General features: G+C 45.7%; 2 protein-coding genes across 2 annotated transcripts in view; one reads left to right on the forward strand and one right to left on the reverse strand.

Annotated features, from left to right (window-relative positions):
• Positions 1 to 26592, forward strand: part of LOC146203515 (glycosyltransferase 25 family member-like) — a 127288-nt gene that overhangs the window by 32299 nt on the left and 68397 nt on the right. The window lies entirely within an intron of this gene.
• LOC146203516 (adenosine receptor A3-like) lies at positions 812 to 1894 on the reverse strand. The gene has a single exon (XM_084585710.1). It carries the CDS (start codon positions 1892 to 1894, stop codon positions 812 to 814), a length of 1083 nt encoding a protein of 360 aa, XP_084441836.1.

Genomic DNA, 26592 nt, shown 5'->3' on the forward strand with positions numbered 1-26592 from the left:
TGTTGTCATTACAAAGCGGCTGATGTTCACATATCACAGAAAATAGGAGGAAAAAAACGTGTCATGCCACTCTTCAACGGAGGCAATGAGGTATAAATTCCCGAAGAAAGCAAAAAATGCAGTTGGCTATAGTTTTACGAGCTACTAACGCGACAGAATAAATCTTTCTGGCAAGACTGCAAAGGGTTTTTCAGGGTTGCTAAAGATACAAGCATGCGTTTTGAATGGGTGAGGTCGTCGTCTATCTATGGCGTCAAGCGCCCCGAGCACGCATTGAGCTGTGCTCGAAGTGCTTGTAACGCTTGTCGCGGCGCGCGCACCTTGCTGCCTCTCACTGTATCAGTCACAGAAGAGAGTTGGCTAAGTAAAGCAAGCTACTTGAATTCCATATACCTCGCATCTCAACCGAACAGAGGCACGAGCATATACATTCCAGGCGCCAGTCAATTTATCTCACGCGGTGCGTGAAATAATTGCCTGGCACCGGGACTTGCTCTTCTAGACGTAAAATTTGTGCTTAATTTTAGAAAACAAAGCGCTTCGTGAAATGGCCAATGAATGAAAAATTCCCCGTACATTTGGGACGCTGACCTGATGGTGCTGCGAACGTGGGCCAACGAGGCTGATGTCGAGGCACCCCTCGCATCTATACAGCGTTCTACTCAACGAGCTGCTATCGTCACGTCCCGTCTCTTCGCCAGTCTGGTGGCACACCTCGACTGCGCATGGCCGCATTGCGCCACGTTCACATGGGCGTCCCCGCGGTCCTTGATCGCTGCTTCTGTGTAGCTGTGCCACATCTACTGGTGGGCTAGCTGAACTGGGCGAGACAGCGCTGCTTGTGCTGCGATCCGTTGGTAGTGATGCGTTGCGTGTCCGTGCGTGAGTGAGCCATTCGCACGAGGTCGACTGAAGACCGGGCCACGTCCACCAGGCCGCAGCGAGACTTCCACATGAGTATGAAGGCCTCCTGGATCTCTCGCATTCGCACCACGTAGATGACTGGGTCGACAAAAGACTTGATCAGCACTAGCGTGTTCGTGAGAATGCCGAAGGTGAGGCGCACGTCCAGGGACAATGACGTGATAGGCAGAGGGCAGTCGAGGCATGTCAGTACGTAGAAAATCACGGCAGGCATCCACCCTATGAGGTACGTGCCGAGGATCAGCAGAGTGGTGTAGACAGCCTTGACGCTCTTGCGCAGCTGTCCCGGAATCTGAGCCGAAAGGCCCACGCCCATCTGGTGACGCCGCACCAGCAAAAAAATGTGAGTGTAAATGAAACACATAATTATAAGGGGCGCGAAGAACAGTCCGGAGAGCGTGACGCGGAACGTGCTCCAGAGGATGAAATCATAGCGACAGGTGGCCACCTGGAATCCTTGTCCCGGGACACTCGTGAAGTACACGAGGAAGAACAGGAGGGGCAATAGCCACATTGCAGCTGTCGTCAGCCAGACAGTGCGACGAGTCACGGTAGCTGCGTAGTGGAGAGGCCTCAATATGCCAATGTAATGGTTCACAGCGAGCGCCAGGAGGTGAAATACAGAGGCGATGAGGCCAGTCAGCCGGAATGCTTCGAGGGACATCGCCCAGCAGGGCGGGGGCTGAATGTGATACAGGGTCGGAAGAAGGCTGTTGACCACGATGCCGACGCCCACAACCAGGGACGCGTAGGCGTTCGCCGCTGATAGACTGAGGCTGAAACAAAGTGTGGGGCTGGGGCTGCGGCGCAGCCAGTGGACTGATTCGACGATTACCAGGTTGAAGACCATGGACATGAGACAGGCGACGAGCATGACTGGAACAGCTAGGCGATACACGTCACGGGCCAAATCTAGCGGTGATCTGGCCGTGATGTTCGAGTCCTCGGAGGTTACGTTAATAGCGCTCATGGGTGAGACTTGAAGGTCAACGTGACGAAGAGTAGCAAGTCCGGTACAGCTTATAGTGGCACTTCGTCCTTTGTCGTCGCTTTTCGAGCGTCACTCGCGGTTGCAGAGATCAATCTTTTCGCGAGATGTGAATGGCGGCATGAAATATTCAAAAATAATCGTTCCTGAACAACATAGCGGTCACAGTAGTTCATTGGCGGTCTTCCTTGATGAGCAGAAACAGAAACATAAAATGACACGGAGCAAAGGCGAACGTTCCCAGGATCGGAAGCATGTGCTCGTCAAAGTTTTCTTGGGCACAGAGTTACGAGGACTGTGTGAGGACGTAGAGGACGGAAACGGATTTTGTACTGCCAGGTCGTCTAGATGCGGTGCCCTTTTTTTAGCGCGGAAGCGCGTTAACTTCCTGAGAGGGTCCCCGAGGCTCTTTCTAGAGCTGCGCATTCACCCGGGTCTCGCTTTGTTTCACATGAGCGCAAGGATGCGACCGTGCTGGAGTCTTTCTCTTTCCCTTCTTGTTCTCACTGAGTTGTTGCGAAAGAAAGGGCTCATTCATACTCACTTGATGTTGCCATGAACGGCAGTGCTGACTTTTTCTGTGATGTACGGTTATCAGCACTAAACACCAGATGCAAGCTCTCCGTCAGAGCATTCGTCGTCAGCTCGGCGCACGTACTTGTGTGCGGGACAGAAGTTGTGGCAATGTGTGTTCGTGGGAGGTCTTGTATATGTATATACTTTTTTTTCAGCGTCCTTGGACTGCTGTTGTCAGAGTCGAAAGTGTCCACTTCACTAGCCGGCCGTCCGTTGGATTTCCCACTTGCAACTGCACCAAATGCAAGTCGCCTGAGGCGGAAGCTGTCAGAGGGCAATAAACGGGGTGCACTGACTTAGAGAGTGAGGGGGATATTCTCGCGACAAAGTCGCAGTTCTTCAGAGGACGTCACCTGGCGTGAGAACTTCCGTCTCGATAGGCAGAAATAGACGATCAGCCGGTCGCCGGCGTCTGAAGAAACAGGTGGCCCCAATCGCCAATTGGGTGGATACCAGTACACGGATGTCGATCTCGGTAGAGTTAATGCTTCAGGCGCAAAAGCTTCTGCACTTTTTGGTGGCTTGACTGCGGTATGGCGGTGGTCAGGAAGTGCGCACAGAACTTTTCCCACCTCCGAGTGCAACGTCTGCGGGATCACTTGGGTACGTCTGCCAGCGGCGGTGACTCGAGCGCAGACTGGCGCGTCGTGGGCGTTCGTCGCCTTTTTAGCTCGTCGCTCGCCGCGCGCACGGCCTGGCGCTGCGAGCGGCGCGACGCGGAGAGCGCGCTTGTGAGGGACGCGAGGAAGCGGAGGATGCACCGAAGGGACGGCCCGCGTTCGGGCGGTTCTCCCCATAGGGCGCCTCTCCTTCTCCGTGCCGCCGCTTACTCCCGCGCGGTTTGTGCGAGAGGCTCAACAGTTAGCCGGCCGACCTGCGGCGAAGAGCAACGCTCCGTGTAGGTTTTAGGTCACCGGGAGGGGACTCTTTTCGACCGCTGCTATACTGTCCGACTGGCCTCATCTTAGAATATTTTAGCACAGCGTTACTAAGTATCGCCGCCTTATACCGCTTCCTGCAGCAGCCAGATGACCCTGGCTATTGACCTTGAAGAGCCAAGCTCGGCACATGGTAATCATGTAACGATATTGCTACTCGAATTGCGCCGCGCGGCGTTGTGCATGTAAAAGAGAAGGACGAGGTGGTAGCGCGAGTTCTGGTTCTGTGACAAGTCTTACTGTGACTGTTCCTGGATTTCATGCATGTCTCGCATATTTTGTAAATAATACACCCATCCTCCGTAACAACTTAGTGGAGGTGCGGTGTGGCCTTGTGCTGAACTGTATTCGAAACGCCGCACTAATCTTGAACTCCACAAAGTGCTACTTCGGTGAACGGCAAGCCTTGGGGCGTGGATGTTTAGTGGACCAGGAAGGTATTCGGCCCGACCCACAAAATATTGCTGCTGTGCGAGACTTTACAAAACCTCAAAACGTAAAATATTTAAGAAGCTTTCTGGGGCTATGTTCATATTCCTGCCGTCTCATTCAAGGATTCGCCCAAATTGCTAATCCGCTAACTTCCTTCCTCCTGTTTGTTTGTTCCACGGAATGCGAGTAATCGTTCCGACAGCTGAAGTTTCTGCTCACATCTGGTCCTGTTTTACGGCATTTCGATCCGGCAGCTGCCACCGAGGTTCACACCGATGCGAGCGGCGTCGGCGCGGTTCTCGTCCAACTCCAGAACGGCGCCCAACATGTCATCACATGCGCAAGCCGCACTTTAACGAAGCACAGCGCAACTACACAGTAACAGAAATGGAATTTCCCGCCGTCGTCTTCGCTGTTACCAAGTTCCGCCCCTATTTGTACGGCCGCCACTTCAACATAATAATTGACCATCACTCCCTGTGTCGGCTTGTTGACCTGCGTGATCCCCCCGGTCGACTTAGGCGTTGTGTCTACAGGAATATGATTTTTCTGTGTCCTATAAGAGTGGTCGCCGCCACGCCGGCGCTGCAGCTGTTTGTCCCGATTTCCTCTTCCATGCACGGCAGTCGGTGAAGATGATCGAGACGACTGCCTGGCGCCTTTGACCGAAACATTACTAGGCCACGTAGAGTTCCGACGCGAGCATCGTCAAGACCACGCACTTACTCCGTTGTTTGATAAGGAGTCTGTATCTACATCTTTTGTTATTCGAGATTGTCTACGCTTCAAAAAGAACTAAACTGATGGTGCTCGTCTGCTGCTTGTCGTCTCGGCTTCTCTTCTCAGTGCCGTCCTACATGCGATGCATGACGACATCATTTCAGGTCATCTTGGTTTGGCCCGCACTCAGGGTCCAACAACGATTTTATTGGCCAATGCTGTACACGACAACGAAACGTTATGTAGCAAGTTGTATCCCTTGCCAACGTCTGAAGCGAGGCATCACGCCACTGGCTGGCCTTCTTCAACCTGTCAAGCCCCCTAGATTGCCTTTCGATAAAATTGGGATTGATCTGATTGGTCCTTTCCCCAAGTTGCCTGGCAGCCGCCGATGGATTATCGTATTGTATTCTGACTACTTGACCCGGTATGTGGAGACGTCTGCACTCGTTTCTGCCAAAGCAGCCGACATGTCGAACGTTTTATTACACCAAATCGTTCTTCGCCACAGCGTACCTCGAGTTGTCATCAGAAATCGCGGTCGACAGTTCACTGCAGATATCGTGGAACAACTTTTGCGGCTCTGTGGCTCCGATTACCGTCATTCTACTCTCTGCCATTCTCAGGCAAACGGCCTCACCGAGCGTTTAAACCGGACTGTTATCAACATGATGTCGATGTACATAGCATCAGATCATAAGAACTGAGACGCCGTCTTTCCATTTGTCACTGACGCCTACAAAACAGTTAAGCATGAAGTGACCGATAGTGTCCTTTTTTCCTTCTTTACGCGCGGTTACCATCACCCTGCCTGGACACAATTCTTCCATTCTCCGTGCACGATGACCCATTCTTGTCACAACATCTCTGTCTTGCTGAAAAATCGCGTCGTCTTGCTAATTCGGAAACTGTCGCCTCCCAAGACCGTGCAAAGGTCAGATAACATGCAGCTCATGCTGCAGCAACTTACAAGCCTGGAGAATTGGTTTGGCTTTGGACGCCATTGCGACGCCCTGTACTGTATCAAAAGTTCCTGTGGCAATACGCCGGACCCCTACGTTATAGCTAAAGTGACATCAACGAATCGCTGCTAGCGGAAGACGCAGCTGGCTCACGTGGCACGGTTGAAACGCTGCAATCATAGATCTAGGTGAGTCGCTCGAGGACGAGCTTCGTCTGCCCCGGGAACAACTGTTACACTTCCTTGCTGTATAGCTTTCCTTTGTAGCCGTATGGCTGCGCTTGGGTGGATGCAATGAGTAATTACTCCCTTTTTACAAATCTACTCCACCTTGGGGGATTCCCCTAAATATTTGACCAACACCATTCCCACTTCGAGTTATAGATCAATTCGCTCTCGCCCTACCATCTGATCTGCTGACCGTCCTGGTTAGCTCAGTCGGTAGAGCGACTGCCCCGGAAAGGCGGTGGTGCCGGGTTCGATTCCCGGATCAGGACGAATTTTTCTTTAACTACGAAGTTTCTGAGAAGGCTGTATAGCTTTCCTTTGTAGCCGTATGGCTGCGCTTGGGTGGATGCAATGAGTAATTACTCCCTTATTACAAATCTACTCCACCTTGGGGGATTCCCCTAAATATTTGACCAACACCATTCCCACTTCGAGTTATAGATCAATTCGCTCTCGCCCTACCATCTGATCTGCTGACCGTCTTGGTTAGCTCAGTCGGTAGAGCGACTGCCCCGGAAAGGCGGTGGTGCCGGGTTCGATTCCCGGATCAGGACGAATTTTTCTTTAACTACGAAGTTTCTGAGCAGGCTGTATAGCTTTCCTTTGTAGCCGTATGGCTGCGCTTGGGTGGATGCAATGAGTAATTACTCCCTTATTACAAATCTACTCCACCTTGGGGGATTCCCCTAAATATTTGACCAACTGTTACACCAATTGCGGTGTGCCGCGCGACGTTGCACATGTGAAAGAGAAGGACCAAATGGATTCGCGAGGTCTGGTTCTGGGACAAGCCTTACTGTTACTGTTCTTGGCTTTCATGCATGCCCCGCATATTTTGTAAATAATACACCCAGCCCGTGTAACAATATGCTAAACGCTTTCTATTCTCTCTGCCACTGCCCTATGCGAGATCGCTCGATAGCTCACGCTGTCCTTGCGTTTCTACGTAGTTCAGCTTCTTCAGTGAACGACAATTTCACTCGATCTTTCACTCTTTCCACTCATTTTAATTTCACTCTTGCCACTCATGAGGTCTGAACCATGTAAAAAAACTGCAGAAAATTGGTGGGGAGTCCGAACAGCTTCAACGGCTCCCTGAGAGGACATTCTTGCATGTTTCCCAGTCGCCCCTAGGAACAGTGTCCAGGGAGCTGCCGCTGCCTGAACATATGTCAGCACATGGCTGAATTTGAACCAAAGCTTAGGCTATTTCTTACCCACTGTCTTGAAATAAATTTAGAAAGCGGGTTTAAGAGGCCCGAAGTGGCAACTAGACAGAACGTCTCTTCAGCGTTATTACCATGCTCGCCTTGCAATATTTACTAAGCGTGTAGACAGAAAGAAAGAAAAAAAAAAAAGATGAGCAAGACGCTGCTTCGGTTCCAGTGCGAACGTGTCAAGACGGAATTCTTCAGAGCACAACAGTTTCGATAGGACTTCAGTGGCCATCGTTGGAGTCCACAAAGCCGCAGTCGTATTGAAGAATGCATTGTGAACTATGCTCTTGCCACAGACCTTTAATATTCTGTTCGAGAGGAGGCACAATTGCATGCGACCCACGCTACTTCAAGCATCAGCCGTTCTGACGGTAGCAATAGCGCGCCGCTGCTTTGTTCAATTTAGTCTCAATGCTGAAATCAGTGTTTATCTTCGTTCAGCCAGTTGGCAAGAAGACTGCTGCCGACGAACTTTTCGCGCGTGCTTTTCCCGCTAGCCACTTGACCGGGCACGCAAGGCAGGTATACGTTCTCAGACCGAGGAAACAAATTGGCCCTAGAGGGTTTTAATTCAGGAATGCATTAACGACTTATTTTCACGTCTCGTCATCCACAAGTTTTTGTCCGTCCGTCCGTAAACGGTGCGCAAAAAACGCGAGAAAATCAGATTTCAACTGAGCATTATCACAGCCGTGTGTAGACAGAAGAGAGTTGGAAGAAAGAGATACGCAAGAAAAGACCGAAATAATGGCCGACTCGCAGCAACCACGTCCACCAAAGTTGCTGCCGTAGCAACAGACACCAAATATTCTCTCCCTTTAGCAGGTATGGAGGCAGCGGAAGCTTTTGAAAGGGACAGCTTCTCGTAAAATAGTTAGCTTGCAATCTGTGTGACAATAACAACAGCGCTGCAAAAAATCCAGCTCTAATTTCATACGCATCGCACAATAAAGAAAGCAGGGATTTATTAAAAGAAACCGTACGATCGATACATTTTATTCGCTTTTTAATGCCCAATAAGCCACTATACGACCACAAAGAGACTTTTCAAAACATTAGCTTCTTGTGCGTTTGGGACGCGGACAGTGTCTTTTATTTATTTATTTATTTATTTATTTATTTATTTATTTATTTATTTATTTATTTATTTATTTATTTATTTATTTATTTATTTATTTATTTATTTATTTATTTATTTATTTATTTATTTATTTATTGCGGTGTAATATTTGCTGCGCTTGACCACATGCTCGCTACCTTACCCGGATGTGCTCGTACTGTGCGTATTTCTATGCTCCAGTGCGATAGTTTTGTTTCTCTTGTTCGCTCTTTACCCTCGTAACATACATATAATTATGCGCTTGCCAACGCTAGCGTCCTCGTTCCTTGCATCCACCAGACCGATATTACCCGGTCCTCGTGGCACAATCTAAAATCATCATAAATTGAAAACAAGTACTTGTGCCGAGGCATCGATAACACTCGATGATGTGAAGCGACATTCCTGAGTGAGCACTCCTCGCTGATCGGTTCGTGTTCTAAACAAGTACACGAAGATTTGTTTAGTGACAGCTTTCACTGTGCTTTTCGCTGTTGATGCGTTGTTTATGGTGTTTATGAGATCAGAACACTAAGGAGTAGGCATGCAATTCTGCCGTGAGGTGATCTGTGCATTGCAAAGAGCATAGGTGTAACTGTTTCCCGTAACACATCGCCTGCATGTAGACGCTTTTTAAAAAATACCTAAAAAAAATCGCTCGGGCTCACAATTAGTTCCACTTCTTTAGCCGAACTTTCTGGCATCTGTCCTATCGCACATGCGGCGAACTGGCCGTCTCGCATAGGTGCGCCGTCGGGCACATGTTCCCTATCGAACAATTTAATTGCTTTTTGGAGGCTGTCAGCGCTGAAACTCATTAGCACAGACCGACAGAAAGGGGAATTCTGAGCGGTTTGGGGGAAACCGGCAGAAGCGCCCCGACCCTGCCCCAAGCGGTCGCCGCTTGAAGAATTTCAATTGCGGCTCTACAGGCAGTGCACCGGGCATATAAGTGGACAAACTTGATTTAATAAAGTTATTTCGGCACCTTGTTGATATAATTTTAAGGTCAGGGTTTTGCAATTAAAGAACTAATAACTCTCCCGGTGACTCGGTTGGCCGTAGCTGAGTTTGAACCGGAGTATCCTGTGTCAAACCCGGTCGCAGCAACGACCTTGTTTCGATGGAGGCAAAATGCAGAAAGCGCTCGAGTTCTCTACGATATCAGTGCCCGTTAAGATCCGCTGTTGGCTTGAATTAATTCGAAGCTGTCCAATACGGTGTCCCCCATAGCGTGAGTCGCTTCGGGACGTTAAACACCACATACTTCATAACACAGTTAAGGAACTATAATGCATTGATTAATGACAGTAATTGTTCATCTGTATAAAACACATGTTTAGACTTAGGCATTTAGGAAGGTCATTCATATTGTCGCGGATAAGAGGCGTTTTTCACCGATAAGGAATGAACTAGAGGCAGAGCAAGCAGCCAGGGTAACATCCTTCGCGATTCGTCAGCCTCTCTCGACCCAATCACCTCCACTTCTTTAATATCAGTTGCCACCAATGCGTGAGAGATGCTAGAAATTATTTGTCCCTAAGATTGCACTTTGAGGAACACCTTCATCAACAGGCATGTTTTAATGTTCAGTACCAGCACTACTGCTGAAGTACTTCAAATAAATATTTACGAAAATGATTACTTTAAACTAAAGCTTTGCAGTAATTTAATAATTGATTCAAGTTAAGTAAGGAACCTTTATAATTGCGGCATGTTTTGATTGTGAATTTGTTAATTCTCCAAGAAAGAACAAATACTACCAAGCATGCGAAATCGGGTAATCAAGATTGTCCGCTTCAATAATGCATGTCTTAAGCATCCAATGGCTACCAATCTTCCTGCTGGGCCGATTGGTGTTGCTTGCTCTAGTTATGTGTAGACTCGTCTTCCAGTGCTGGCGCGACCGGTCGCAATGCTCCTTCCTAGCTTCATGTGCTTTTTTTAGTATGTGGGAACGAAGCTCAATACAATCTGCCACAATAACATTCGCACAGTCTCTGATTTCTTTTCTCTACGCAAACTTCGTAATTGAAACCTGTTTCTACACCGATGGCGGTTTCAATGTTAAGCAGAGTTTGAGTACGTTTAATGTTCGGATATAAATACTTTTGTTTCAGCAATTTGCTTATACACTTCTCCCGTGGTCTTGAAAAAAATATTTCCATTTCAGCAATACTTTTTCTTTCTTTTTTTAAGTATAACTGCTTATTTATTAAGGCGAGGACCTTAAATGTCCCATCACCTCTAAAGCCGGCGTTGTTCGGCGAACGTCCACTGAACCGAAGTCAGGGATTCGTTACGCTGGACTATGCCGTCATCACCCCGGAGACCAGTGAGAAACCAGCTCCAAATAGGAGAAGGTCTCTTGGCCCGCGTGACGTCACAGCTCGAAAACTGTTAAAAAATATAAATTGGCACCACGTTTCTTGGGAATGTCCTTGTCCCCAAAGGAAAGCAGTTGGGCTGAAAAGGGAATTCGTTTAATTTGGCTAGGGTGCTAAAGAGGGCCTTCGGATAAACGAGGTACGCTACCGACCGGCCGATTCATTGGTCCAAGCTGAGAAAAGTTGGGCCTGTAGTGATTGCGGGATGCAGCAATTGTGATATTCAGTGATAGTGCAAAAAAAAAAAAATAAAGAATGAAAATAAAGGAGCCACAAAATAATCACAGTAAGACCTTCATGCTATCACGTGTAGCATGTAAGCTGTCTTAAATGTTCTCTGTGTCTTTTCTAGACTAGTAAGCTGCAGCTTATTTGTGTAATTTTGGTAGTGCCAGTGGAAGCTCCGCGGTATGGCAGCGCAAGTTTATTCGTTCAAAGACGGTAAGGGTGCGATGTTTCATACTGCTCCCCGCGGCAGGTAGGCAGCTCGCGTTGGGTGTTACATCAACAACGGTCCTTCACTGAAAATTTATCCAGCTGATTTGAAGACTGTTCGCATTGTTTAAATAATAACGTCGAATTCACGCCGCTTACAAAATTGCTGCTTTCATTTAGCCCCATTATGGCTAAATATTGGCTTTAATTGCAAAATCTTGAAGCCATGCAGAACCGGCGTATTTACGATTGTTTGTTGTCGCAATAGGAAACCGTATTGATTTTGATAAAGGGCCCCTGTCAGAAGGCTTAGCGCCGTCATCACTCACTTGAAGGTAGCGCTGGTGAACACTCTCAACGATAGGTTGCACGAATGATAAATACCTAAAAAAATATTAGATTAAACAGCATCGGCGTAGCTCAGTTGATAGAGCACCGGACGCGAAATTCCGAGGTCATGGGTTCGGATCATACCGATGGAATGCGGCTGTGTTATCGGGAAAGTTGTGTGACATCCTGTTTGAATTTAACTCTGGCCCACTAGCAATATTCTGCTTTCCTGGTGCCAGTGGCTGTTCGCGACCTTCTTTTTTAGCTCATAAGAGCTCTTCACCTTCCCCAAGTTTGTTTGCTGATAAGATTACATTGCTTGCGAGCATGCATGGTGTGTCGATTAGATTAAGTTTGCACGTGTTTCATATGCAAGACAGAGGCAGGCTTGATATATGGCCACATGTTAGCGAAGGAAGGCGCACCACCCGCGTCCAAAAGCCTTTATCCCGACTGTCAGCTAAGGCGTAAAGAAGAACCTGAGCCACGCTTTACCCGCGCTCTGCTGTTCCTTTTTCTCAAACGTCAGGTGCCAATCTTCCCTACACTCTGGGCCCTCAGGTGACAATCACTAGTGGATATAGACGTTGGGCCAGTCGAATGTTTATATCCCCTACAGGTTCTCACCTGGTGGTCCAGGGCGTAGGGAAGATTGGCACCGAAAAAAGGACGCAAGTGGGGCATGACTCGATTCCTGCGCCAATCCACTTTTTATTTTCTTACAGTCGTAGACAGAGACCGGCACAACCTGGAGGTTTACAAGATGCGCGTTGCCTGCGTGTTTTCACACTTGAGCGTATGCTCTAAACGTAGTGAAAATGGAAGTGTGTCTCATATAAAAGGTTTCATGCTTTTTCGCATGTAGATTCTTTTTATTTTCTTCTTGATGCGGCGTCGAATATAAAACACCATTACCACTTGGGAAGCTCAGTGCAAGCGTTCTGATAAACCAAACCGGTGACTCGCTTTCAGAGTGATCAGTACAGACGGGCTGTGAAGCTATGACGTGAACAATCACGGCAGCAAGGTAAATAATCCAGAACAGTCAATCCGCAGAGGGCTTTCTTATCTTTTCACAGCTAATAGCTCCTCGTTTTATATACTGGAGGCGGTCGCGCCAATGTTAGGGCCCTTCTTTCCTTCATGTATTATAACGAGCACCCTCATTTCCCCTTCATTTATCTGCTTGTAGCTTACGGGGGTCTCGGTTCTGGCAGTCTTGAAGCCATAGGTAGCGTAAGAGGGTTCTAGCACAGCTTTCGCCCTCGCTCTTGATCACGTTCTACGTGACGTTGGCGGTAACACAGGACGTTCCACGTCCGCCGCTATGGTTGAGGGTTGCGCTGGTGAACACGCTCAATGTTCGTATACAGACATCATTAATACCCAAGAAAGTAGCAGGGGGGACAGCGGCCGATGTAGCTCAGTTGGAAGAGCACCGGACGCGATATTCGGAGGTCGTGGGTTCGGTTCCCACCATCGGCACGTTGTTTTTTCTTCTACTTTCTGTTTAATTATCTTTCCCCTAAATAGACTAAATTACTAATTTCTGTGATTATCCAATTAAAAATTAAAAAAAGACATAAAGTACCATCCCCAATGCTTTCCTCGGCCTCGCCGACTCTTAGCTTCTTTCCTTCATTTCTTAGTCTTAGTCACTGCAGGCTATTCCTAATTACTAACGGGGAATGCGACCCCGCATGTCCAAATTGCAATAACGTAGAACCCGCCACTTAGGCGCACATCCTCTGGGGATGCGAAAATAACCCGCCCCCAAGGGCCCTCCTGCCAGCTCCCTCTGAGGAAAGCTGACACCAACTCCTTACGAAACCAGACAAGAACACACAACTCGCACTCATTTCGTGGGTCCAGGATGTCGCCCCACCTGGGGGCCCCACACGACCCACCTGCCCTAATTCATGACATCTGGGGCAAATAAAGTTGTCTCTCTCTCTCTCTCTCTCTCTCTCTCTCTCTCTCTCTCTCTCTCTCTCTCTCTCTCTCTCTCTCTCTCTCTCTCTCTCTCTCAAGGTCCTTTAATTTCTAGTAGCAATCGCCACTGGAAAGACGGAGCTAGGTAAGAAGCGTGAACAAGTCCGAAGCTCGTTTGCTCCGAAAGCTGTGCTCGTCGTAAGGATAGTTCTGCCGTCAAACTGCGCTGCGCGCAGTGGTGCACCCTTCGAAGGAGACGAGAAGATGTAAATTACTTTACAATTATTGCAGCTTCGCCATATACGCTGTTTAATTTTTGCAGGACCTCGCTCATTGTTACCCTCGGTTTTATCTCGTCGTTCTAGGTAAGAACCCCTTGTGCGCAGGTTGCATGTCGCCTTCATCGCGTAACTTGTGTAACCAAACTGTTTCTAGGGGCCCAAGCACGTGTTCGATCGCAAAAGCACTGGCGTTGTTTTATAAGACTGGGATTATTGTTTTCGAGGGAACGCGGAAGGATTTCCCGCGCTTTTTCCAGCCAAAATTACCCCTAGAGGCCTGTCTCGTATGTTGCCATTCGGCACCGTGCGTCTTCAGTGATATCACTTTCGCTCATTCGGTCGTTGTGTTCTTCGCTATATGTGTATATGTTGTTGATGGGGCCAAAAAGGAAAGCTTGCTGCGTGATGGCTCCTTGATCAGGTGTCGATATTGGTATCAGAAACAACCAAGCGTTAGCAATGAGACAGAGAACAGGGGATAATTAGAGACGCTATAACGCACACTAAAGGTAAAACAGTTTATCTGTTGCAGACCCAATCTGTGCATTTCCGACCTAAAGTTAGGATGTTGTGCGGCAGACCATTGAAAACATGGTGCGGTAACTTTATCTGTCGGGCTAAGGCCACCTTGGTTGGTGCTTTCATTTCGGAGATAAAATACGGAAAGAAAAGGCAGCTGCAGTTTTTGGCGCCTCGCACGGATGCTGTTTCCGCTGCCAGAACGGCAAGAGAACGCTTTCCTGAACTACACGAAGCTTGAGCTGCGTCGAATTTTTTTCTCCATAAATATAGCCAATTGGGCATTTTCCAGCAATTATGATGCACTGCACTGATGCACTGTGAATGTGCACAGCGTTAGGTATGTTCAGGCCCAGTGTAATGAGCTCCTCGAACTCACTTCGCTCCGAAACGGCTATCACTAAAGTTAATCGTGTGCAATAGTGGTAATGGCACTCGTTGGATGGGCTGCAATGAGGTGTTGCTCACAAAACAAGGCAACCACCTCTGTTAGGAGTTTGAGTGAATAGAAGGACGCGGGAAATAAAACAAGGAATTGTCAGTTAACGGAAGTTCTGTGCATCCCATTTTCTTGGAACTGGGGTCGCCGCGGCCTGTGTCGAGCTCATAACTCATGCCGAGCATCAGCATGCTGTAGCCACTGAAACACAGCGGGTGGAGGGGAGGGCATGTATTTTGTGTGAAATGGCCTTAAACAGTCCCGTCACATAAAGCCCAAAACGAAATGAAATAATTGAAGATACGACCGTGATGCGACCGCAGTACCTGCATTCCTGCTCCTCTTATGTAGGGGAGACGCGTTCTGGTCTAGACATTTTCTCGCCGATTCGTCGGCCGTCATATGACTATAGTTTCTCGCTCAGGCTTTTTTCTAGCCCTGAAGTACCACCCACATGGAGCGAACTTTCTCTCCAAACAACGCCGACGCACCGTCGCCGTGCCGTACCACATGCAGCGAAAAACTGGCAGCTGACGGCGTCGGCGTCCGAGTGAGAAAACGCACGAGCTGGCCCTCTTCAACAACTCACGCACACTAAATGACATTTCAAGATCAACGCATAAAATAGGCAGTGGCGCCCGACAGCGCTTGTTTACATACAGCCTTAGAGTATATATCGTACGTCCGACCCCGCATCAACAGCGTATATACTCCTCTTTGCGGCAGGGTTTGAGCGAGTGTTGTTGAGCGGAGCGTCGAAAAAGGTCCTGGTTAGCTGCATCATCAAAGTGGGCAAAATCGGAACGCTTACAGCATCTTATGACGCGACCAAAGCGGTGGCGCCGGCTAGCGCGGCGGACGACAGTGCTCTGGCCGTGTGCTGCTATAGTTATGCTATAGAAGGCATAAAATTCATTCGAGCTATAGTAAATGATCTACTCATCAAACTTTCTAACTCTCTATCCCATTCTCTAATAATAAAAGCAAAATGTGCTTAATATCGGCTGCACGTTTATAGTGGAGGTGGCGTGCAAGTGGACCGGGGCAGCCGTGCCGCAACGGTGGCAGCTAGCTGTGAGCAGAATGCTGCTTGTATCGCATATTTCACTTCTAGCAGCATCCCGGTACGGCTCAGTGATTCTCAAGAATGATTCAGTTTTGACATTCGGCTTATTATTTACGAGGACAACAAAATTTAGCACACTTTTCAGTCGTTTTTCGTATCGTCGGCGTTCACGATTCGGAGCTCCAGCCGGCGAGGAGCGGCGGGGGTGCAGTAAGTGCTGTCATTGTCATCGGACGGTGGTCGAGCCCTGATTGGTCTTCGCTGACTCCTTGCATTGGCCGACTCTGGGGAGCGGCCGATCGGCCGGCTGCCGGCGAAAATATCTGGCCTCGCTTGATCGGCGGCAAACGGCCGCCACGGCGGCCGGCAACATGCCGCTGGGCGGCTGTTTGCTAGGTTTGCCGCTGGAAAATCGCTCCACGTGGGTCGGACTTTAATCGTGCACAAAAGGTACCCAAAGCACACTTACCTGCAAGCTTTCTTCCGAAGCTCATATGTATTTAACTCCTTTTCTCTTCGGTGTCATGCCAGCGTCACTTGCATCGGGCTTGCATCTACACGGACATCCTTGCGCCCGTGCCTTTTCCGCACCTCGAGCGTTCTCTCCATACTCCGTTTCTCAAGCTGTTCGAAGCCCTACGAGAGACAAGCACTATCTGGGCAAATTAATTAATTAATAACTACTACCACAACACGATTGTACTACTACCCTTTCCCATGTCGCCGTTGAAGACATGAGCATGGAAGCACAGTCATGCAGTGGGCGCCAGCCTGATTCGCCAAGATCCCCCTTACCTTTCGCTGTGAGCAGGAGAGCTTGTGAAACGGAGTATAACGGGAAGCGATTTCGTGCTATAGCAGTGTTCACCACTTAGTTCAAGTTCTCAAAGTCATACGATTGGTTATAGCTTGTTTTCAAAATTTATTTATTTATTTATTTATTTTTTTATTTATTTTTTTATTTATTTATTTTTTCATTTATTTATTTATTTATTAAATACTGCCAACTTCCTCTTGGCAGTCAGAGCAGGAGTGGTTACATTGTTCTCCAAACCGTGCCGTGTTGCATTTTAACGGCAAGAAAACAAAACCTATGGTTTACATAAAAATGCACAGAAAGAAAATCAAAACTTCGAAAGGCACCTAGACGGCTTAGAAAAATGAAGCATCATTGCAAAGAAATACTTGCTTGCTATCACAGATAAGGCGCCATGGCCTTTACAAAAGATTCAACGGAAGACACAACAACAACTTCGTAAGGTTAGGCGTTCCACTCAGCAATAGTTCTAGGAAAGAATTAAAAGCGGTAGGCATTGGTTTTAACTTGCGGCACTACATTTGTCCTACTGTGATTTCCCTTCGTTTTTCTGTATTCGTTAAATTACATGTAAGTGTGAAAATTGATTCTGGCATGTGTGTTAATGTATAGAGGGCACTTTGGACTACTAAAGTGCGATAAGGCGAAATCCATTATAGCGCGGTGGATCGTAGCCCTCCACATCGGCACCTCAATCTCCCTTTCTTCTTTCACTCCCGCCTTCCTCCCTTTCTTTACGGCGTGGTAGTACATTTGTCCGCGGAGAAATGTGACAGATACTGCGTCTTTTCTATCCTGTAAATCAATTTCAAATGCCGCTGATGCCTGCTGTACTGACGCCTCCTTGACGCCTGGGTCTGCTTCTGTTTGCTCTGTGATTCGGCGTTCGAGGAAGCGGAAAATGAAAGGTACCGCACGGACGCCTGGATCGGACGCCCAGCGGGGTCAGCTTCGTCTATGCATGAATCGCCTGTGACGTCATGACCTGTCGTTACGGTACATGGCGCGCCCCTTGTCGAACAGAACCGGCCATCCATTGAACGCATCAAAGTTCACCGGCGTTCTATAATTCGTTTACAGGAAATTAAAGGAGCAGTATCTGTCACTCGCGGATTCCCGCTATCATCCTCACGGTAGACAAGGGGAATTATGACGAACGTTTCACGATACGGGACATTGGCGAACTGTAGGCGATTTGATAAGATTTTGGCGGAAATCTTGTAATCCACATATGCCAGTGTGATTGGTCTAGAGCCTTCCACTGAGCGTAATTTTTCTTCATCAGTGCTCTTTGGAATTAGGACTGTGTGGCATTTTGTAAAAGTCTCGAGAAGAGCTTCTAGATCAAAACTCATCACGAAGACATCTAGCAGGATAGGAGCAAGAACAGTTTTAAAAGCTTTATAAAATTCAGAGGAAATGCCATCAGGACCAGGCGCTTTTGAGGGAGGTAACTGATCAATTGCCATTTCTACCTCTTTCTGCGTGAAAGAGCTGCTAATTACAGAACAATCATCTTCTGATAATGGGGTCACCAGGGATGTTAAACGCGAGATAATGTCAGAATTTCTCACAGGAGGAGTGGCACTAAACAACATCGAATAATAATCCATGAATCCGGACGTAACCTCATTCGTACTCGTAACAAATGTGCCATTACACATTAATCTCGGAATCAGCTTTGCAGTCGCATAATGACGTTCATCAAGCAAAGCTTGCCGCGTCAGGCGTTCGCAATGCAAAGCACGCTTGACACGAGATCGAAGTAAGGCACCCCTGTATCGTTCCGCATCATGCCTTTGTAGTTCACTTTTTACACTAGCAATTTCGTCCGCATATGAACCAGGGGATTCGCATTCTAGTTCATACAGGTTACATAAGTTTTTGTTAAGTGCCTGCTCCTGATGTTTCCTGTAGAAAGATTTAATTGAGCCAAGTTCAATTGCTATCGCACGTGCTTCCTGCTTCAACATTTCTCAAGCGGCGAACAATGGTAGACTTCCGGAAAAACATGATTGGAGCTCAGCGCGCACACGAATGATAAATTCTTGGTCATTTACCAGCGATCAATTTAACTTTCAAAGTTCCCACTGCGGCCTAAACTTTTAATGGTCATTGCCACCGAGCCGGGTTACTACTATGCAATGATTAGAAAACGAAACCGGTATAGTTTCGCAAACAAGCCAGCGGGAAACTAATGTACAAGATGCATAAATCCGGTCTAGACGAGGGTCAGAATGCCCCTGAATGTGGGTGAATGATCTAGAAGCGCGACAGGACACCCCTGTATCAACCAGTCCCGCATCTTCTGTAACACGGAACAAAAGTTCGCCGCTCCTGTCACTGCGTGCGTCTGGACTAGAACGATCTATGGGGTTTCAAACACAGTTGAAGTCGCCCATTACGACAAGATGTCGGTCACAGTCAAATAAGCTGGCTATGTGTTCAAAGAAACTTATACGCGGAGTCACAGTATTGAAAGCATAAATGTTAATTATTGGCCAAGGCTTCCTAAAGAGTAGAAGATCGCAACATATCAACCGGCCCTCGGCGTCGATATTATAAGTCAGGCCAGAACAAGGGAGTGTCTTTCGCAGACACAGAAAACAACCTGCCGACAAGCCCACAGCATGCGCAACAATGACATTAAAATCTGCCAAAAAGGGCTGTAGCGCCCTCTCGGTCTCCTCCTTGCTCTCTATCTTCGTCTCTTGGACTGCTACAATATCTAGACTCCTGCTGTGCAAAAGTCGGCGAAGTTGCATTTGTTCCTTGCGAGACCTAAGACTCCGTACATTGAGAGTTGCAAACACTATCTCTTCAGAGACCGCCATAGTGACAGCACATAGTTTTGCCTACAATTCCATTTGCCTGTCGGAAGACGGCGAAGCCGCCTCCGAACCACTGCCAGGCCTCCTCAACCGCGAACGCCGGCACTTCCCTTTGTGCTTCGACGCCTCACCAGACGTACGGCTTGAGGGGCCGCGTCATTCGAAGTAATGTACATATTGCGCGCATAATCCTCGAATCGTGCTCCTGCTCTCATAATCAGGTTGCTTTACTTCAGGTCGACCTCGCAAAAGCATTTGATCGAGTTCGTCATTGTTTCCTGTTTTCTCTTCTGGAGCGAGCGAACGTTGGTTCTGTAGTACTGAAGTGGGTGAAACTTTGCTATAGAATTGTTCGACTCGCCTGATTGCAAATGGCCGCCTATCAAGCCCCCTACGAATAAACTCTTCTGTGAAGCAAGGTTGTCCGATGTCTCCACTGCTTTTTGCTCTTTACTTGGAGCCACTTTGTCTGAGTGTTTTACATAACAGTAGTATCCATGACTTCCCTCTCCTTCGAAATGAGGTTAAAGTGCTTGCATATGCGAATGATCTTGCTTTTTTCTGCACTGACAAACCAAGCATAGAAAACGTTATATCCAGCATAGAACAATTTCGCATTGTTTCTGGTGCTCAGATGAATCACTCCAAGAGTTCCGGCTTTTTATTTGGTTCGTGTGGCTCAACACCGCCCTTATATGCAGGAGTTGAATGGTCATGTGTGCCCCCTAAATATCTGGGCGTTCCACTGCACGCATTTAAGTCAAGTGCAAATTACTGGAAAGAGCGAGTTCCAGTACGTCCAGCGTTATGCTAATACATTTGTCCCCTATCGGCTCTCAATCTTCGGTAGGGCTCAGGCCTGCAACATGTTCTTGGCAAACAAAAATTTATTACGTGCTTCATGTCCTCCACTGTGCTAGACATTACATCCAGCGTTTTCACCGAATATTTGTGACTTTTATTTGGTCATGAAATTTTGAACCGGACGTGATAACCTATATTTTTTTTCTTTTTTCTGTCCTTAGCGAGCGGGCCCCCGGGCTTAAGCCTCGCGGATTTTTAGACCTGTTTGTGCAGGGGGGCTCGGCTTAGTGCATCTGTATGTAAGGCAGTTAGTGGCCCGTTTTTTATTTTTTCGTGATTGTTCACATCCGATTATTAGAGCACTCCTACAAGTTAATTTCATGAATCTGCTTTCCGACTAAGTGGTTTCTTGAGATTTTACTGACCGCCCGCAATTACTAGGATTTATGCAGGAAGTTTATGCTTCGGTGAGGTTTTTGACAGCACGATTCTCGAATGAGCACTTATATTCTGTTTCGCGCTAGAGACTATACAAGGAATTGATAGCAATGCTTTTTCCGCCACCACTGTATCGTTCTTTATACTTTGGTCGTAAGGGTCATGATGTGTTAAAGAGGGTGCGTAAAATGCAGATTTCTCCTTGCACGAAAACATTTTTCTTTAAATTGCATACCGAAGCTCTACCTGTTCACACATGACTCCATAGGAAACATATTGTTGTATCTTCTGTAAACTGCCGTCTGTGTAACGTGCCTGAAACAATTGAGCACCGTTTCATTAATTGCAAAGACTCAATTCTCTTTTGGGACGTGCTGCAAAGAACTCTGAAGAAAGACTTTATTCTAAATTCGTACAGTGCGCGGCATCTTGAATTTACACAATCTGATTACGAACCATATGACATGTGTTTCCTTATTGGACTTCATAGCTTGTGGAAGACACGCATGTTGGATCGCAACACTGAACCTGTTGTTCCACCTAGACACCATTTTAGCAGAATGCTGCAACTCAAGGACATTTATGATGAAAATGACTTTCAACCTTATTGGTTTCCGCTGGTGACTTGGTGTTTATCTTTGCCTGCCTTTTAGTTTTTTTTTTTTTCTGTTGTGCAGCTCAACAACGGCTGAGTGCTTTGTAAATAGGCTGTGTACATAACCTTTTCTGTACATAGCCACGTGTAGTAAATACCATGTCAGGAAAGAAATACGGGGCATTGGCGCAGTTGGTGAAGCGCTCGGCTGGCGATCCAAGGGATGGAGGTTCGATTCCCGGTGGAGACAGGGTTTATATATTTGTTTTTAACTATCTCGCTCCAAAGTGTGACACCTTCTGCCGACAGATTCTGCTGACAACGATGAGGCGTTAAAGGCTTTCGCCCTAATATTGTACATCATTTGTAGGCGGTGTAGTTTGCGGCGCGTTTCTAGCGTTTAGAGCCCAGCTCGTATTCTAGGGTCCGAGACAGAGACACACTTCTATTGTAAGCGTTGGGGAGGAATCTTAGCGCTTTCTTTTGCACCCCTACAATTTGATTTATTATTTTTTTTTTTTTTTTCTGTGTAAGGGCCCTACTAAGAGTCTGCGTAGTCGAGTAATGTCCTGACAAGCGCCGAGAAAGCTGCAAGTTTTGTTTTGCACTGTTGCAGTGCTTAATACGGGGCTTTAGTAGCCAAAGCTTAATGACGCCGAAACAGAATAATCAGCATGTGCGTACCACGTTAACTTTGAGTCAATTATAACCCCCAGGTATTTGAAACTGTCAACCTACCTGACATCCATATTATTAATTTTGTAGGTATATAATAACGGTTTTTCTTTCTTGGGACCATCATATATGAGCACATTTTGATGCATTCATGTTCATACGCCAGGATTTGCACCAGTGGCTAATTGCCGAAAGATAATCACACATGCCAGTTTGATCGTGCACTGATTCAATGTTCTGGTATACAGTGCAGGTAACAGCAAAGAACCGGCATTGTACAGAGGAATTTAAAGACAGATCATGTATATAAATCAGAAAAAAAAAAAAAAGAAGAGAGCCAAGGACAGAACCTTACGGTACTCCAGATAATACAGGGGCAGATGAATTCGAGTTGTCTACATAGACGTACTATTTTCGATCGGATAAATACGAATCAAGCCAGCTCAAAATTTGATCATTTTGCAGTATACTTTTTAACTTCAGTGTTAGGCTTTTGTGACAAACCCGATCAAAGGCATTTTCGAAGTCGATGAAAAGGTTCAACGTTTATTTGCAACTAGTAGTAGCGAGGAAGCCAGGAAAAAAGCAGTATAAACAACTTGAGGGGTCCCGACTTCCTCTTTACAGAGCACCATTCACGGTAGCAAAATTAGGCCAGTAGAGAGAAAAAAAAAAAAAAAAATATATATATATATATATATATATATATATATATATACACACAGTCGGCGAGGCCAAGGAAAGCATTGGGGATGGTACTTTGTCTTTTTTTTTTAATTTTTACTTCATAATCACGTAAATTAGTAATGTAATGTGTTTAGGGGAAAGATAAATAAACACAAAGTAGAAGTAAAAACAACGTGCCGATGGTAGGAACCGAACCCACGACCTCCGAAGAACGCGTCCGGTGCTCTTCCAACTGAGCTACATCGGCCGCTGTCCCCCCTGCTACTTTCTTGGGTATCAATGTTGCCTGTATACGAACCTTGAGAGTGTTCACCATATATATATATATATATATATATATATATGATATTAAATTGCTATATGCTGAACTTTAAGCGAAAAAAAAATACTGTGGATGCACCTGCTCCATGTTATGCACATATTACAAAATTAATACCCAAGAGTACTAGTGGGGGATAAGGTAATCAAACAACGAAGAGACACGAGAAGGCAAAATAGCATTAGCAACCAGAACTACATTGTGAACATTTCGTGACGTTGCCTGAAAGTGATTGATGTCAAAAAAAGATTATCACGGCAGTACGGAGCGTTTAAGAGCGTCGGTAACGTGTACTGCATCATTTGTTGGCCATAATTGGTACGCCATTTATTAACATTCCAAGGATGCGCATTGCGGACATTATACACTGTTTTGTTTTGTTTTGTTATGTTTTCTGAGGCATAAACTAAGAAATTCTCCTTCTCACGTAAAACTACTAACGTATAACGCTTACATCAGGCCAAAGCTTGAGTATGCTTTGGTTGTATGGGACCCATTTACTAAGCTTAACATCTATAAATTAGAAAGGGTTCAAAGAAAAGCTGTTAGGTTTATCTATTAGAAATTTAAAATCACCGACTCCCCCACTGATATCATGGCGACTAACAATATTGAATCACTTGAAATGCGAAGAGGAAAATATCGCCTTGAGTTTCTTTATTCTTTACTTAACCATAAGTTAGCTTTGGATCCTTCACAGTACATATCCCCTTTATCCACACGGCATACCCGACATCATCACATTCAATCATTGACGCCGTATTTTGCGAAGACTGATTGTTTTAAATATTCATTTTTTCCGCGGACAATATCCGATTGGAACCATGTTATGGCACTGTCATAGTTTTGCAAAATTTGCCTGTTCATTTTTATGCATGTTTGTTTCGATTGTGTTCTGTATCTTCTGAGTTTTGTTAACAATATATGCCTGTCCTGCTTGGACCCTGAAAAGGGTCTGCAGTATGCACTAAATAAATAATCCAGCGAGTCTGATCAGGGTGTCAGCGATTTTCATTATCACAAGTTTATATTTATAGCGCAGCCTATATATATATATATATATATATATATATATATATATATATATATATATATTATTGGTATTAGGTATGTTCTGCTTCTGAAAAAGACACCAGCGGTGTGATTAAATAATGAAACTTTCCATGCAGTGCGTACGACCTATTTTTGTAGAGCAGCAATTTTGTTAATATTTTCAGATGTTGTTGTTCGAGACATCTATAATTAATTATAGACGAGTACAAAGTTATAAACTAGCATGTTAACAGTCATAGGAAAACAATGCAATGACGACGCTTGATACCAGCTGTTCTAGAAAGCTTACTGATTAAGTAAATGATATGGTCGTTCTGCGACTTGTCATCTGTAAAGTATACACGTAGTGTTTTATAAGACCGGATAAATTCTATTCTGGTACTGTTTAGTTCTATCAAGGGTAGCTCAAAATGTTTATGGCAAGGGGAAATAACACAGCTGCAGTTTTATTAAATTTAATCTGTAAATAGTTCCTTGAGGCCCAAGTATTAATTTCATTTAATGTTTTATTCGCTTGAATTGCAAGATCAGTACTTGAAACTCCTGTGAAAAACACACTAGTATCATTTGCATATATAATGAGCTTGTCATTGCTATCGACTTGGACAACATCTTTAATATAGAGAACAAAGAGAAAGGGGACCAAAATACTTCCTTGAGGAACGCCAGAAGCAACGGGTTTACTCTGTAAGCATTCACCAGCCATGCTTACAAAATGGTACCTATGTCGCAGATATGACGAAATTATCTAGAAGGCTTCACTTCTGATACCATAATGATCCAATTTTCTAAGCAAAACAGAGTGATTAACTAGCTCAAAGGCGTTCGAAATATTTAATATCAATCCGAGGGCCATGTATTTCATATCGAAGTTATACAGTGTGAATTCTTTCTGAGCAAGGAGAGCTAATTCTGTCGATTTGTTTTTACAGTAACCATATTGAGGCTTAGTGACAAGGTTGTTTCGGCCAGCCAAAGAGGGCAGTCGTTTCAGAATAACCTTTTCTTGACGTTTAGAAAAAACTGGCAGGATTGATATCGGACGGTAATTTTCAACTTCATTCTTGTTTCGTTTCCTAAGCACTGAAAACAAGGATGAAGTTGAAAATTACCGTCCGATATCAACCCTGCCAGTTTTTGCCTCAATCAATCGAACCCCGCCGGGGTGGTGCAGTGGTTACGGCGCTTGTCTACTGTTCCCAAGGACGCGGGATCGAATCCGGGCCTCGGCGGCCGCTTTTCGGTGGCGGCGAAAAGCAAGGCGCCCGTGTGCTGTACGATGTCAGTGCACGTTAAAGAACCCCAGGTGGTCGAAATGTCCGGAGCTTTCCACTACGGCGTCTCTCATAGCCTGAGTCGCTTTGGGACGTTAAACCCCATAAACCAAACCAAACCTCTCTTAAGCACTACGACGACTTTCGTTGTTTGCATAAGACTCGAGAAGACTCCTCACGACAAACACGCATTAAATATGTGAGCAAGGCAAGGAGCAATGATATCGATACAGGATTTATCTGCAAACCTGACGCATCTGTAGCTTTAGAAATGTTCAGCAATAGAAATGTTGTTACGACTTCATTTCTGGTAGCCGGCTCTAGTTCCTTGTTCCTTGGTTTCGGGCACCCATAGAGGAAAAAATATATGTTCTTTACTCGACGTGTTAGCATAAGAAAGGAAATATTCATTGAAAACGTTTGCCAGCGTTGCCCTCTTTAGTTCTATCCCATCTTGAACTATTTTTGGCATTAGTTTTTCAGTCTCCAAAGGTAGAATTTAAAAGTTTCCAGTCATTTTCAGATCGACCATGGATTGTAATTAAGCGGTTTATGAAATATTCATTTTTAGCAACACAAAGGGCTTTATCGACAACGTTCCTGAACTTTTTTTTAAACTTTTCTAACGCTTCAGAATACCTGCTTTGTATAAATAGCCTGTAAAGTTTGGCTCGTTTTGTCATTAAGAGCAGTATATATTTGTTAATTCAATTTTTCTTACCGTTCTTTGGGCGGGTAAATTTTTTAAGGGGAAATAAAGTTCAGTATGCCTCAATAATGTTTTTCTTTTTAATTTGTTATATGCTTCATTAGGGCTGGTTTGCTCAAAAACATCTTCCCAGCTAACAGTAGAAAGGTGCACCTTGAACTCAGCTAGTGTGCGGTCATTGATAAGTAGATAAAAAGGCATTTCTTCCACTTGCCGTCGGGAATTGACGGTTTGACTGACAGATATAAATATTGGAAAATGGTCACTTAGAGCACAAGCAATTGTACCTGGTTTTGCGTTACCCGGCTTAAAGTAATTATGAAGAAATCCAAGTGTATTTCAGATTTCGAAGAAAACCATGTGGGTGACACAATAACATTTTCGCATAAGGTAACGTTTAATAAAGCCTTGAAATCTATTGTTATGGTATTGTCAAACAGCGTGTTGATGTTGAAGTCACTATGTAAAATTAACTGATACTGATTCGCATGAATTAATTTTAAAATGAATCCAGAAGTACGAAGAAGTCAGTAAAACTACTAGCGGGTGGACAGTAGGATACACAAAATATCCGCATATCACACTTTAAAGTCACCACTTCATAACAGGGTGTTATACTACAAAATTCTGGAACCAATTCGGATTCTAGAGCATCTGAAACTAACATGGAAACTCCTCCTCCCCGCCTAGCAGAACGGTTCATGTAAAAGCACTTGCATTTAGGAATAGTATATACGTCGTCTTGACAGGTAAACCAAGTTTTATAAAACATAATAATACTGAAACGATTTTCATCTGCACTAAAGAAATGATGAAGTTCGTCGTGCTTGTTCCTACCAGACCTGAGATTAAGGTAGCTGCAGGTATAGCACTTTAACTTGCCATCCTTAATATAATTGTTGAGGTCACAAAGATGTA

Source organism: Amblyomma maculatum, chromosome 1 (assembly GCF_055883805.1).
Source record: "Amblyomma maculatum isolate TAMU_Amacu chromosome 1, ASM5588380v1, whole genome shotgun sequence".
NCBI classification, from domain to species: Eukaryota; Metazoa; Arthropoda; class Arachnida; order Ixodida; family Ixodidae; genus Amblyomma; species Amblyomma maculatum.